General features: G+C 39.2%; 1 protein-coding gene across 3 annotated transcripts; it reads right to left on the bottom strand.

Annotated features, from left to right (window-relative positions):
• Window positions 1–5,312: 5,312 nt before the first annotated feature.
• Window positions 5,313–14,090, bottom strand: luc7l3 (LUC7-like 3 pre-mRNA splicing factor). 3 transcript variants are annotated; one of them, XM_061974105.2, is made up of 11 exons: window positions 13,886–14,090; window positions 13,399–13,465; window positions 11,502–11,541; window positions 11,273–11,417; window positions 11,104–11,181; window positions 10,914–11,018; window positions 8,276–8,437; window positions 7,764–8,116; window positions 7,489–7,685; window positions 7,190–7,410; window positions 5,313–5,924 (listed from the first exon to the last, which is right to left on the bottom strand). In XM_061974105.2, exons 1-10 carry the CDS (start codon window positions 13,982–13,984, stop codon window positions 7,223–7,225), a joined length of 1,434 nt encoding a protein of 477 aa, XP_061830089.1. In that variant the 5' UTR covers window positions 13,985–14,090; the 3' UTR covers window positions 5,313–5,924; window positions 7,190–7,222. The 3 variants fall into 3 exon arrangements, with proteins under 3 accessions (XP_061830089.1, XP_061830091.1, XP_061830088.1); XM_061974107.2 differs by having other exon boundaries at window positions 5,313–5,921; XM_061974104.2 differs by having other exon boundaries at window positions 5,313–7,410.
• Between the last annotated feature and the right edge of the window lie 745 nt (window positions 14,091–14,835).

Below are 14,835 nucleotides of genomic sequence, written 5' to 3'. Positions count from 1 at the left end.
GTGACAATCATTGGTACTTTAACTTAACTTTAACTTTACACATACAAACTGTAGCACACAAAAAAGCACATTTAATAAAAAAAAACGTTATTATGGTCTTACCTTTACTTATAAATGAAGTCCATGCGCCGCTGTTGTGCTGGATTACTGCACCCCCGCCGTAAAATGCACCCCCTGACGGGAATGTTATATCAACTAAAGCCCTCACTTAAACTTTCCACGTGCAAGATTTAATTTATTTAAAAAGGTGTAACCGAAGGTTTATAAATGTCGCCTATACTGTATGAAACTACAAAATAACAAACACGGAGGCTCCAGTTTACACGAGGACCACTTTATTTACCTTCTTTCAAAAACCTCCGCTCCACTCCAACGTGTCATCACTTCCGCTCTTAGCGCCTTCAAAATAAGAGCTCAAGGCATATACTGTGTAACAGCGCATAACAGGAACTTAACATCACAAAGAGGAAAGCCCATAAAAATAGGTTACAAAAGTTATTTAATAAGAAGCCAAAAAGTGCAAAAACAATAATGTTCGTGTTGGAGGAGTTGTGAATTAGGTACACCTGCAGTCTGCAGGTGTACCTAATGTTGTGGCCCTGCAGTCATTCACAACTCCTCCAACACGAACATTATTGTTTTTGCACTTTTTGGCTTCTTATGAAATAACTTGTTTAAATAGATTCAATCTTGCACGTGGAAAGTTTAAGTGTGGGCTTTAGTTGATATAACACTCCCGTCAGGGGTTGCATTCTACGGCGGGGGTGCAGGAAGCGGGATTACTGCGAGCCTCAGCCAGTGCGTCTTTTGCAGCCGTTTTATGATCGCTCAGCACAAGAAATACGTTACACACATACAGTTGTTGACAAAATACACTGTACATTATATACCTCAGCTAACTAAACTATGGAAATGTATAATATAGTTCATATAGCAATACGGTCTCACTGCACAGCAGGCCAGCAGTTAGCCGAGTCCGCAATCCATAGTGAGGCACAACGCAGTGACGTGCCTCAACTGGCTGCTGTTCACCGCACCGTCTCTTCTCAGTATTTGAACGGCAAATGTGAAAATTCAGCGATTTTAAATAAAAAAATATAAAACTGGTGAAGTTAAATGGAAAATAACTTTATAGTATAATCACTGGATACATATAACAATTTAATTAAAAAAATGTTCTTTTTACATTTTTTTTCTTGCCTCACCTGCCTCTAGTGACTGCACATCACTGATATATATATTAGGGCTGCAACAACTAATCGATTAAATCGATTATAAAAATATTTGGCGATTAATTTAGTCATCGATTCGTTGGATCTATGCTATGCGCAGAGGCAATTATTATTATTTGTATTTATTTTTTATAAACCTTTATTTATAAACTGCAACTGAAAAACAATCAAAATAAGTATGGTGCCAGTATGCTGTTTTTTTTCCAATAAAATACTGGAACAGATAGAAATGTAGTTTGTCTCGTTTATCCGATTATTAATCGATTAATCGAAGTAATAATCGACAGATTAATCGATTATCAAATTAATCGTTAGTTGCAGCCCTAATATAGAATATAATATAAACTAAGTGTATACACTTTCTCTAAATATATATATATATATATATATATATATATATGAATGACAGTTCAGGGGGCGCCACATGTTTGCCAGTGTAATAAAGCTGTTTGTTGAAAATGCTGCCACAGTATGCAGAGTCAATATGCAGTAACTAATATTCAGTTTATAATAAATGTTTAACCACAACTTGGCTTTTAGAGTGATTACTGATGAGGAGGTGGGGCAACTGTATGAAACAAGATACCAATTCATAAAGGGTCTGGATTGACTAAATAGTCAAACGTTTATTTTCTTGTGTTTAAAGTGCAATGCATTAGAATATGTAGTAAATTGAAGAAACAAAGTCACAGTTAGTGTGTGTGTGCAGCATCAGCACCATGCCTGGAAGGCTGCATGGCATCTCTTGTAACAGTAATTAAATGTTAAGCCAATAGAATATAAGCGTGGCAGCTGTGCACGGGTGTTAATAAAAGCACGGGTACTGCGCAAAGGACAGATGCCTTAAGGGGGGAAAACTAATTCCTTCTTCGGAATATGACTGACAAAAGCCGCAAGTGTGTGTTGGAAGTCTCTGTCATTAATCAGACAGAAAGATGACAACATTGATGAATTGCCTTCTCAGCAGCATCGCCTGCATGATGCACCGCCTCATGACCTTTGACAGAGATTAATTGTGTAAAGCGAGAGAGACCATTTTTTCTTGTTTTGACTATTAAGCAACACAATTGCAATCATGGCCCTGAGGCAACACGCTATATGGCATGTGTGGATTGACTGTTGAGAAGAGAGGGGGGAATTTGAGTTATTTAGAGGCTTTACTTTGACTGCAGGGTTCCATCCTTGCTGCCATTTTAATGCAGTGTACAATAAGCCCTCAACATGTTAGGTATGATCCCTTTGTGTAAAACATGGTCACATACTGCCCTCTGCTGTTAAGAGTGAGCAAGCTAAAGTAATGCAGCATGCAATCTGCATATGCATTTTCACAATCATTTAATACATGTGATATACAGAAGAAAACGACTTAATTTAGTCCACATTCTGCAATCAGGTTCAGCACTGGTACGAAAGAACCTATTTTTAGAAACTAAGTAAAGGGTTCGTATACAGCATATATATTTTATAGGAACGTAAAAGTTAAATACATGAACAAATGTGGATTTTACTTTTCAAACCAAGCAAAACGGTTAAGTTACAAAAAATAAGTAGAGAAAATGACTCAAGAATATTCAAAAATAAATGTTGCATTGTCATGTAGTTAAAAAAATGCATTTACCCTTGTGCAATATATACTATACACACTTACTCTTAGGATCCAAAGGGATTCGTCAGCAATACATTTTTATTTTTTCAATGCTTGAAATCTTAATTTCTGATCAATCTATTGATATAAATATTTTTTTTGTTATGTTTTTTTATTTTTTATAACGAAATTATTTTTAGAATAAGTTGCAGAGTGGAATAATTGAGGTTGGGTAATCACAGCCTTGAATATCAAATGTAATCTTTATTATATTGAATATCAATACTTAATGACATTGATTTTGATACCGGAGACAAAACATACAATTTTACAGTGCCTACAGAGCTGGAATAAGAGAGTAAGGAGGCAGGACTTGGTTGAGTTCACAAAAGTCTTTCATACTTATCCGCCATATTATGGATCTCATTGTATTTCAGCGGTTTAATGGCAATTTAAACTCATTTACGGTTATCAAAGATGAGAATTATACTCACGGTTCTCTGGTTAAGGGCCGCAATTGCATTAAAACAATATGTTTTCGTTTTTCAATCAGCAAGAATGTGATTAAATCGGTTTTCATGGACAAAGTTTATATACCCGAATTACAGTCCGTTAAAAAAATAGCAGTTACAATTAGGGATGTCCCAATCCGATATTTGGATCGGATCGGCCGCCGATATTTGCCGGAAAATGCCGATCCAGATCCAGTTTTTTTAAAAATCCGGTCCGTGTTTTCCAACGCACCGATTTAAATAATACATTCCAATTTTCTGCTGCTCCGTAATTTCCGTTCCGCATATTCCAGCACACCTTCAACACATCCACAGGTCTGTGGATTCTCACGCAGTTGCTTTTAGCTGCTGGCATTACATGACAGGCTCTTCTCACTCTTTCCTGTGTCTCCCTCTCACAGACAGCAAGTGCACCTTCTTACACGCGTCACATACTGTCACGTCATACGTCACATACGTATACGTCCTCACGACAGAGAAAACAGTTTTCGTCATCATTGTTCAAATATAGTAACGTCTGTCGAGACGCTTATCTCCATTCGGTGCCACACGCCCACACCATCAAAATGCCGAGGCAAAAATTTCCACATCAACACCGTATGAAAAAATTAGTGATTTTTTTTGTTGTGATTTCCTTCCCTGCATGAAAGTTTAAAAGTAGCATATATTAATGCAGTATGAAGAAGAATGTTTTAATGTAGACATGCAAGCCTTGAAAGAAAATTTTGAAAATCAAGACTACCGGTACATTTCCTACAAATGGGTGCATTTCTACCCTATATTTTAACTTTAGATTTATTCTCATATCAAACTCTTTTGGCTGTCTTTTTGACACTTACATCCGGCGCCCCCCTCCACACCCCGGATTATAAATAATGTAAACAATTCAATGTGATTATCTTGTGTGATGACTGTATTATGATGATAGTATATATCTGATAGTATGTATCTGTATCATGAATCAATTTAGGTGGACCCCGACTTAAACAAGTTGAAAAACTTATTGGGGTGTTACCATTTAGTGGTCAATTGTACGGAATATGTACTTCACTGTGCAACCTACTAATAAAAGTCTCAATCAATCAATCAAAACACATAGAATCATCATACTGCTGTGATTATATGCATCAAGTGTTCATTCAAGGCTAAGGCAAAATATCGAGATGTATATCGTGTATCGCAATATGGCCTTAAAATATCGCAATATTAAAAAAAGGCCATATTGTCCAGCCCTAGTTCAATGATGCCATTTCTGTTTGTCATGTATAATTTTGTCTATTTTGTGTTTATCCTTGAATAAACAGGTCAGTTTCTTGTTACCAACCATTGTGTATTATTCAAACTCCCCTAATTCAGCTGGCTAGTTATTATCAAGAGTACTAAAACCCTTTTCAACATGATTCTGACAACCAAGTTGGCTAAATAACTTTAATACATGCTTGGATAGGCCAGTATCGGTATCGGAGCGGAAGTGCAAAAACAATATCGGTATCGGATCGGAAGTGCAAAAACCTGGACCGGGACATCCCTAGTTACAATGGGAGTCAGTGGATCTATATATATATATATATAGAGAGAGAGAGAGAAAGTGTATACACTTAGTTTATGTTATATTCTAACAGTGTTGCAATCAAAACACAAAGCCATTTTATGTGGAAAACTCACTGGCAAAATTTCAGACCGCTAACCTTCAAACTGAACAATCATCACATACAGAGTATGTGTAATGCCTGTTTTGGACCCTAGGGATGCACAGGGTTAAACCATGAAATAACATTTAAGCATTATCAATAATAACCACTAAAATATTCCACCAACTACAAATACAATTCTTGAAATCTTTACATCCAGTCTATACTATTTGTCAAAAATGTATTTGTCCTACCCTGCTATTTCTCAAAGACATGTAGGCAACACAATTCTTAAAATTGCAATTGTGTTTATGTATAAAGTCGACACGTAGCCAAGGAAATCAAAACAGGAGTCATTTAATCTTTTATTCCTCAAGTCAAGACCACATGGACATTAAAAGCAGAGCAAACCTAAACACGCCTTGAGTCTCAAGTCAAAATGATTTGATCCAAAGGAAAAATCAATATTTTTTTTAACAGCAGGAGGAGCAATCAATGTGAGCTCGACGTGGAAGAGAAAAGAGCCGCCACGCCTTGGCATTAGATTAACATTTTTACATAACTTTTTTTTAAAATAATAAAAAAAATGAAGTGAAGTAGGACCTGACAGATCAAAATAAACCACAGGTAATGTTTTTTAATAACTGAATGCAGAGAAAAAAAGAGCTTCTCTTACAAAAAAAAAATCTGCCTACCGAGTTTGGTATTTTGAGTGTCTATACCCCCCGCCCCCCAAAATTAAACATTAACTGAACCACAACGACCCTCATCTAGCCATGAGATCGACACATAGACATTAAAATCAGTGTTATTTTTTCCCCCTCCCTGTCACATTTCCACATTCTTGATTTTAAATACGCATTTGTGGATCACCTTGTTTGTAAGCAGCCAAGTGTCGGGCTCAAAGTGAGGTGCGGGTGCTCTCCTCCAGTTCTTCTTCCATCGGTTATCCCAGATTCTCCTGCTGGGCAAACATGGTCATAAAAAGAGAATGTTAGCAAGGGACCTCAGCAACTGCTCTGCTAGAAACAACAAGTGAGCAGCAATAATTGAGTGTATATCAGAGAGCATCACACTAATAAGATTAAAAAATGTCCTCCTACACATCTGACACCTTGTCAGCGTTTGGCTGAAAATTCCTGAACATTGTCTACAAAATGGTTGACACCGCTCTGCAATTAAATATCTTTACAGGTGTCAAAGGGGTTTGATATCCCTTAGTTGCTATCAAAGTGAACAGATGTGACATACAAATGATCAGAGAGAACTACAACATAACCCTATATGGCAGATTGGTAATCAAGTGGACGCTTTTGCTTCTATGCTTGAATGATAAAAGCTAACAACATACATACATTTCACAATCAAGCTCTCAAGTTCATGTTGTTCTGACAGGCAACAGCATTCACAAAAGGATGTGGGTATAGAAAGGAGTACCTGGGGTGAGTACCTGCACAGTTTGACAGTCAGAGTATCCATGATTTTTAATTTGCCCTTTTCACATGTGGTCTCGCTCACAACACCAACGCTGTGTGAGGTGTGGAAGTCAGCTGCAAATTATGCGATAAACCCTACCCTCCAGTTAGTTAGGTATGTTAGGTTCCCCCCCGGTTACTATAACAACCCCATCCACCCACCCAGCCAAAACAAACACACACTGCATGTCATTATCAGGCACAGTAAGGAAATCCATGGCAAAGTATTCCTGTGTGTTTACATATGAGTATAAAACATTCCCCGTTATGGGTACATATAAACACACAGTAGTATTTTCAATCTAAATTAACAAGTTATTAAATGACTACTTCCAATCAGGCGAAAAAAGCAAGCAGGAAAATTGCTTGGATTCATTAATAATTTTCTGCCACTTGTGTCCACAAAAAGACAAACATCTTGAAGGATCAAAACCGGTACAAGACATTGGGTACCTCTGGGCATGTTTGCTCAGGGCTACACTGGCCTTTCCCTCTTGGCTTTGTGTGAATGTTTTCTACTTTCTTCTCATTCATCGAACCTAGTTCTTCGTCTTCAGTGCATACTTATGATGCACTATTCAAAAACAGGATATGGTACGTCAGACAAACATCAGCAATAAGTGAATGCAACGGCACAAAAGATGGGGGAGCGGGAAGGGTAGGAGGGTGCGTAGGTAGAGGGGCAACATGGGAGGAGTAGGGAAGTGTGTGGGGTTAGGGGAGTCAGGACGGGCGAGGACGAGGACACACTTACCTGGGTCTGATCTGAGGTCCTATCAGATCAGTTTTAATTGGACTGAGTGTCACCTTCAGAATGGAGGAGCTCTTGCTGGCCGTTAATGAGAGGAGAGGCCGAGGCAGCAGCCTCTGTCTTCATGGGCTCCGCTTCTGTTGAAGCCTTTACAGCGTCTCCTTCGCTCTCAGAGTTCTTGTCTTTCTTGGAACTGCTGTTTTTCTCTTCTGATGTTTTACGGTCTAGAAAACACACAATCACAGAGACCGTAAAAATCTAGTGGAGTCCATTTGACACAACAGTATAATGAGGGTTGTCACCTTTGTCCTTGGACGACCGCTCTCTGTCTCTCTCCTTGTCTCTCTCCCTATCCTTGTCCCTGCTGCGGCTACGGTGGCGGTGAGCTCTGCGCTCTGAGCTCTGCGACCTCCTCCTTTCGCGGCTTCGGGAACGCCGCTTCCGGTCGGAGCGATCACGACTGCGTCTCCTTTCCCTATCCCTCTCTCTATCCCTGCTCCTGTGGGATTAGCAAAATGTAATCAAAACAGTTTCTATATCAATGTTTGACATTACAGAAGAAACTTGTACAAGTTACCTGCTGCGTCTACGGTTATCCCTGCTCCTGGATCTTCTGCGATCACGTGACCGACTCCTTTTCCTGTCTGATGCTCGGCTGGAGTGGCGGCTGTTAGAATTGCTTCGTCGTGCCCGCCGGTCCCTGTCTCTATCTCGGTCTCTGTCCCTCTCCTTGTCTCGGTCTTTTTCCCTCTCCTTGTCTCGCTCACGCTCCTTCTCACGTTCCCGCTCTTTCTCGCGTTCTTTCTCCCGCTCCTTCTCCTTTTCCTCCTCCTCTTTGCGCTTCTTCTCCCGCTCCTCTCGCTCACGGTCTTCTTTCTTAACAACAGGGGTTTCACCTTGGGGGTCCTCTGAGCGGCGTCGTAGCTTCTCCTGTTGGTCATTGAGTAGAAGTGCCAGTTAATTATAAGAAAATGCTCATGAATGTGTTTTAACTCATCCCCATTATTGATTGTAGCACTAGTAATCCTGTTCTAAATACATAATGACAGCTCTTATTACCCCCTCCTTTGCAACATGTGGCGCTGTTACCTTGAGCTCCTCTACAGTGGATTTGATCTTAGCATAGCCCATATGCTGCTTTCCCATCAAGTGGTCATCCACCCGAGACTGCGCGTCACCCACAATCAGGAAGGCTCCACACACCTCACACACCTCCATCTGTTTCTCCTGGGCCGCAAAGCTCTCAATAGTCTGAATGGGAAGAAACACATGCGCTACATCTGTAGGGAATTGTGTCTTTGCTGCAGGTCTATTGTTAACTAATGTATCTTCACTTGTTTAAAAAAAAAGCACAACCCGTGAAGAACATCTGCAAGATGTCCAAATTAGTGATGTAACTAAGGAATTGACACCGATAAAAGTTTATTATCTAATCTGGGTCTATATACCAACAGTTCCTGCCAAACCACTTTTCCCCAAGCAAGTCAAAGCTTTTCTTCATGTCCCTCACACAACAGAGACCCACTGGAACAAAGTGATTTGAGGGTTGTGCAAGTTGGAAAACACAGAAGTTATGATGATGCAGAGTCAAACTGTCTTGCTACTAAAAAATATGTTGTTTTTGGTTTATACAGCAACTTATCAGTTGCTTCACTGGTATTGATAACATGAAACAGTTTTGTCTTAAAACATAATTAGAATTGGATGAGAGCAAAAAATCTAACTATGCAATGGAATACATCCCTGTACTTTATCAAAAAAAAGATTTGTTGAGTGATATTAGGATTACATCGGTTGCGTTACCAAACATATGGAACAATTGTGCTCCAGATGCCATTCTCCACGACAAAGCAGAGGGAAACTTGGAAAAGCATGGAGGTCTACAACTTCTTTGTGTGTGGCTGGGTCAATGAAATTGGTATCAAGACTCTCCCGGATAAATATGCATCGTTTTGGTCCGGGTAAGGATGCACTTCATGATTTAACTTTGTGTCTAAGATGCCATGTTTGCTGCTGTTGCACGCGTTAGTTTACGAGTAGCATGTTTTTCCCAGCCGTTATCAAAATAAAACTAAAGATTTCAACATATGACTGCTACCTTTGGTAAAGGCTCTCAACTCCTTTAGGTTTTGCTCACATTTGCTGTCTTTTGTTTAGACACGCCAATTTGGCGCTTTTCAAAAAACTCATGGCACACGTGTTTAAGAAATACAAATAATTTCAAGATAATACTTAAATAGGAAATAGTAACCGTTAAAAGTATATCAAACAAACCTTTAACAAAGTGGTCACTGCAAACTCAATGCATTATTCGACTTCACTCCTTTGGACTGGAGTGTGTGTTGCTTTTCTCGTCGTCGTTTCCACAATTTCAACGGTTCGTACAGCCGAAAACAACACAAATATAGGGCATTTTTTCTTAAAGAATGGCTAAATGGCGCCTAGTACTCATTGAAAACAAAGCTTGCTTGACCACTACCGGTATTCATTGGGTGGGAGACGTGAGCCACATGTGACATCAGTAACATCCCAGCAAAAAGGTAAACTGTACATTAGCTTCACTCCTGGAAAGATACACTGCAAATATGATAGCAATGTCAAACGGGTCATTTGTTGTGGGTAGGGATGTAACAGTAATCGGTATAATGATAAACCGCAGAAAAATTCCGGACGGTTAGTAGTACCATTTAAATTTTTAATTACTGTAAAACAGTCATTACTAATGCATTTTAGGCAAAACAGCTTACTTCCTAGAAACGAAGTCACAGCGTCGTTAGGCTTCGAAATCAAGGCGGAACACAACTATACAGACTTTGCGATGGACATTTCCCCTTGGAGTAAACAGAGCAAAGCGCTTGGTTTAACTTCATTTTCCGTGAAGTCTCGGCGTGCGTGTAGGAGCGCACTCCTGTTTTTAGATGACAACACGTATGTACATTACTGGAGACACTCATTTGTCTCACATAACAAACCATATTATTAACAAAACCACATCATTAACAAAAATACAAATATTTGTCTTTAAATATATGGATAACCTTTATTATAGCCTTGTTATTAAACATTACAAATTACATGATGGCGTCACGTTCACAACCCACCCCTTCTCTGTTTTTACCTTATATAATTAATAATCGTGATTTCAACATTGATAAAAATAATCATATTTATTATTTTGGCCATAATTGGGCAGCCATATATCTAAGATTAGATCCTATACATGAACACTATTTGTATCTATATGGACAAACGGTGCAGTGACGTCTTATGGCCAACAGGCGCCATCTTTCAAAATTATTACCGGTACATTTGTTTTCATTTTTGTATCTTTTATGTCCATAAAGTGCTATCTTGCCCAATTTTAACATGCATTTTATTTATCTATGTTATTATTTTCTGCCATATCACTTACCGGTAGTTTATAATACTTGTGTTGCATTCATCTTCAATAATGTTTCTTCTACAAAGGAAATCATTTTGAATGTGTTTTTTTTTTATATATATATAAAACGTGGTTAAAAGGTTTCAGTGAAAAATGTTTAGCACATTAAAAAATACCGCGATAATAATGATAACCGTGATCATTTTGGTCATAATAACCGTGATAAAAAATTTTCAGACTGTGACATACCCAGTAGTAGGCTATTATTGGAATGCTATCTTTTGTAACAAAATGAAAGGAACACTGATAAGGGGCATCATTTGTGGGCTGAGTTCGATGACTAACCGAAGGGTTGGCGTTGAGCTGCTCCCTCTCTTCCTTGAGCTGCTCGACCAGCTTCATCATTCCCTGAGCCTCCTCCACACGGCCCTCAGATCCCAGCTCCTCAATCTATGCCATAGCAAATAGGAGGGATTAAACTAGTATCTTAATTGGAAAAACTAAGAAATGTTTATGTGCATTATTCACAACCAACCTGATCAACCAAATCTTCAATCTTCTCTGTGAGAACCTGAGCCTTCTCATCGTTCTTTCCTGCCGGAGGAGGAGCCTGCTGCAAGAAGGACTGCATCGTTAGTACATAACACAAGCTTTTGTTTCAACACTATTGTAGGGATAACGACAGCAAAATATGAAGCACAAACCCCTGAATTCTGCTGAGCTTGAGAAAGAGCAAGGCGAGCGTGCCCTCTGCGAATGCGCCGTTCCACTTCAGCCAAGAGTGACTGCAAATAGCGCAGAAAGTCTCGCTCATAGCCCTCCTTCATGAACCGTGAGCTTTTCTCATAACTGGACGCAAAGAAAATGGTTGTACTTGATTATTATACATGAGGGAAAAAAGAAATGTGAGGGTTAAAGGCTTCTAAAACTTACATTTTCCTTAGATTTTCATCATGGATTTTCTCACAGGGGCCTGCAAAAAGAACATTTTGCAATATTGAGGACATAATATTGCACAGAGAACATTTTGCAATAATAAATGTGCAAGGTGCAGTTTTATACAGTAGGGCTGAGCGATAAAATCATATCAATAACATATTCCATATTTTTTTCTTTCTATTTCTGAATAAACCGGAATTTGCCAAGCCGCTCTCTGGTAACCGAGCAACGCATGAAGTGATCACGGATCAATAGAAGTGACACGCTAATAGCCAATCGGGTAACAATATCAACTATCACGTTTAGTTGCACTATCTTATCTCGGGCTTGATTCTTTGCAAGGAGTGAGAAAATAAACTAAAAATGATGCTGCAGAAAGCGAAGAAGTTGTCAATGAAACAGTAAAAGCCCTCTCAATGGTATTGCTGTTTTTTTGGATTCTTTAAAAACTGACTGTAGTCAGACGAATGTGGAGCACATTCGCTCACTTGTAATGTCCTCGCACTCAACCTGCAAAAAAATAGTTATTCTCAGGTTTCTCTATGTTAACGTTTTCACACGTTGCACCAGTTTGTCACACTGTATTAAGCATTTCTGACATATTCCTTATTTTTTCACCTTAATTTTAAGAAGTTATTGGTAAAGTATGATTTAAAAATGCTGTTCCATGGTTGTGTTAACTTTCCTTTTCTTTTTGTCTTGATAGCTGAGGGGATTATAATCGGAGGAATGTTACATTTTAGATACAAATATTAACATTTAATATATTTTTCTGTTGGCCTGTATTGTCGGTAAGTCATAACAATATCAATATAACAGTGGTTTGCCGTCAGGGCCAGCAAGGCCTTCACTGCTGGCCTAACATAATCAGAAATCATGATCATAATTAAATATAAAAGTATTTTTTTATTTACTTTCCCTAAATATCGAAAAGTATTCATATTCTCTTCATGTCATATTATGCTCCTTCCAGCGCTGTTGTTTTTAGGTTATAGAGTTTTTATCCAATCAGAATTCAGCTAGCTTATGTTGACATGCTGTACAAAATCTGCCCGAGGCCTTAAAAATAAACATTGCAGGCGTCCGTGCGCTGCAAGTGAACGGACACAAACATTTGACAGACAGTTGCGATAGCGAATCAGATCAAAAGTTGTTGTCAGTAAGGCTTTCTAGATGGCCTAAGGCAGATATATATTGTGATGTTATGAGCGAGGTAACATAAAAACTCCATTATCCAGCATGCCACAGTAGTGAAGAGCATGTGCAGTAGCCCCGTTTAGTTCGTTGAACGTACATGTTATGCTACATGTTATTGATGAGCACGCTGTGGAGTAAACTTTAAGAACTCAGCCGACACGACTCATCTGCATCTTTTATGATTAGACAAGACAACACATATTTGCAAGGCCATTTTCAAGAAGGATATTTAAAGGGAAACTACATCTTGTGAGATCGCTTATACGGCGTCGAATGGGTTCGACAAATTGTGAGTTCATATATTTTATTTCTTTATTTTTTCACGTTTGTTTTTTGCAGTTTCAATTTTGACAGTACCACATAAGATATGCTTTAATTGCAGATGCGGGTTTGTTTTTTTAAATGTGCCCAGAAAATAACCCGTTTTGTACACTGTCGATGTGGTTTAATGCCCGGTAGTGCGTAAATATGTCCCTGTATAGTATTTCTCCAGCAATGGTCATGTGGTGACATTCATTATGGTATTTTGAGAGGTAATCATTTAAGTCGGACATCACTGAAGGCCTAGGTAGGAAAACGCAGGCCCGCCACTGCAATATATATATATATATATATATATATATATATATATATATATATATCTCAAACATGTGATAGTTTTCAGTCAGCCCTGGTAAACAGGTGTTGTACTTACCCAAATCAGAGCGTGTGTTTGTAAACAACTCTGCTGGACAAAAGCCACATAGATAGTATCGACACACCTAATTGCAGAAAAGAGAGATTCCCTTAGTGTCATTGTTTTCAAATGTCCCTGTAATTGTGAGTTAAAATGATCACGAATGACTTAAAATGTGTAAAAAAAAAAAAAAAAGTCTATGTACTTGTCCAATCTAGTGCACGATGCATACATATTACATTGTATGGCATTGGTTCTTCATTGTGAAGATTAGCATTGGCCTTAGCAGACTCGTCCTGCGCCACACTTGCTTACAGCTGAAGGAGTGCAGGTCATAAGACATGCACTGGTGCGTCGGTTGGATTTAGTGAACCGCTTTTAAACGCCACACTTGTTATTAAAACATCTTATTACGATACCTATGACCCCTGCTCCAAACACAAGTCGTGCACGTTCGTTAGCTATCAAACTCCATTCGGCTAACATTAGCAGAATGCTAACTTACGCTCTCGTCGTCCCATTTGACGTTGGAACGCTTCTCGTCCGGGGCCAAATTTCTATCCCGGCCCATTAACTCATCGAGCAATTGGGCTGCGGAAAGCATGTTTCAAGCTTGAACTTGAAATCTTAGCGTGAAACACAACAATATATCAGGAATATCCAGTCCACACCATCTAGTACCGAAGCACATTGAATCAAAATGGCAGCCGCGCTGACGTCATCGTCCGTTAAGTAAGGAGGCCTCTGACCCGGAAGTGTAAGTGTAACAATGGACCGTAACCATGAACACAACGCCAAACCGCAAACTGAAAACGTGATGGTACGTAAAATATTGCACTATTGCTTATTTTGAAAATTTGATTTTGTTTATAGATTATTTGCAATCTGTTGTTCATCCAGCCATCCATCCATCTTCTCCCGCTTATCTGAGGTCGGGTCGCGGGGGCAGCAGCCTAAGCAGGGAAGCCCAGACTTCTCTCTCCCCAGCTACTTCATCCAGCTCCTCCCGGGGGATCCCGAGGTGTTCCCAGGCCAGCCGGGAGACATAGTCTTCCCAACGTGTCCTGGGTCTTCCCCATGACCTCCTACCGATCGGACGTGCCCGAAACACCTCCCTAGGTAATCTGTTGTTGTGTTCCCAATTTTGAGTGGACATAAATGAAGGTGTGTGTTGCTGAGCCCGACCTGGACATTATCTGGAGATAATGTCCTTTATTTAAAAACAAAAAAACAAAAACATTTTCTTGAACAAAAAAGAAACTAAAATAAAAACAGTTACATAGAAACTTGTAATTAATAAAAATGAGTAAAATTAACTGTTAAAGGTTAGTACTATTAGTGGACCAGCAGCACAAACAATCTTGTGTGAAATATAAACGGAATACATCCATCCATCCATTTTCTACCGCTTATTCCCTTCGGGGTCGCGGGGGGCGCTGGAGCCTATCTCAGCTA

Source organism: Nerophis lumbriciformis, linkage group LG22, assembly GCF_033978685.3.
Source record: "Nerophis lumbriciformis linkage group LG22, RoL_Nlum_v2.1, whole genome shotgun sequence".
In the NCBI taxonomy this organism is placed as follows: Eukaryota; Metazoa; Chordata; class Actinopteri; order Syngnathiformes; family Syngnathidae; genus Nerophis; species Nerophis lumbriciformis.
Note: the sequence above shows the minus strand (reverse complement) of the source record. Positions and strands in the feature narration are given on the sequence as shown.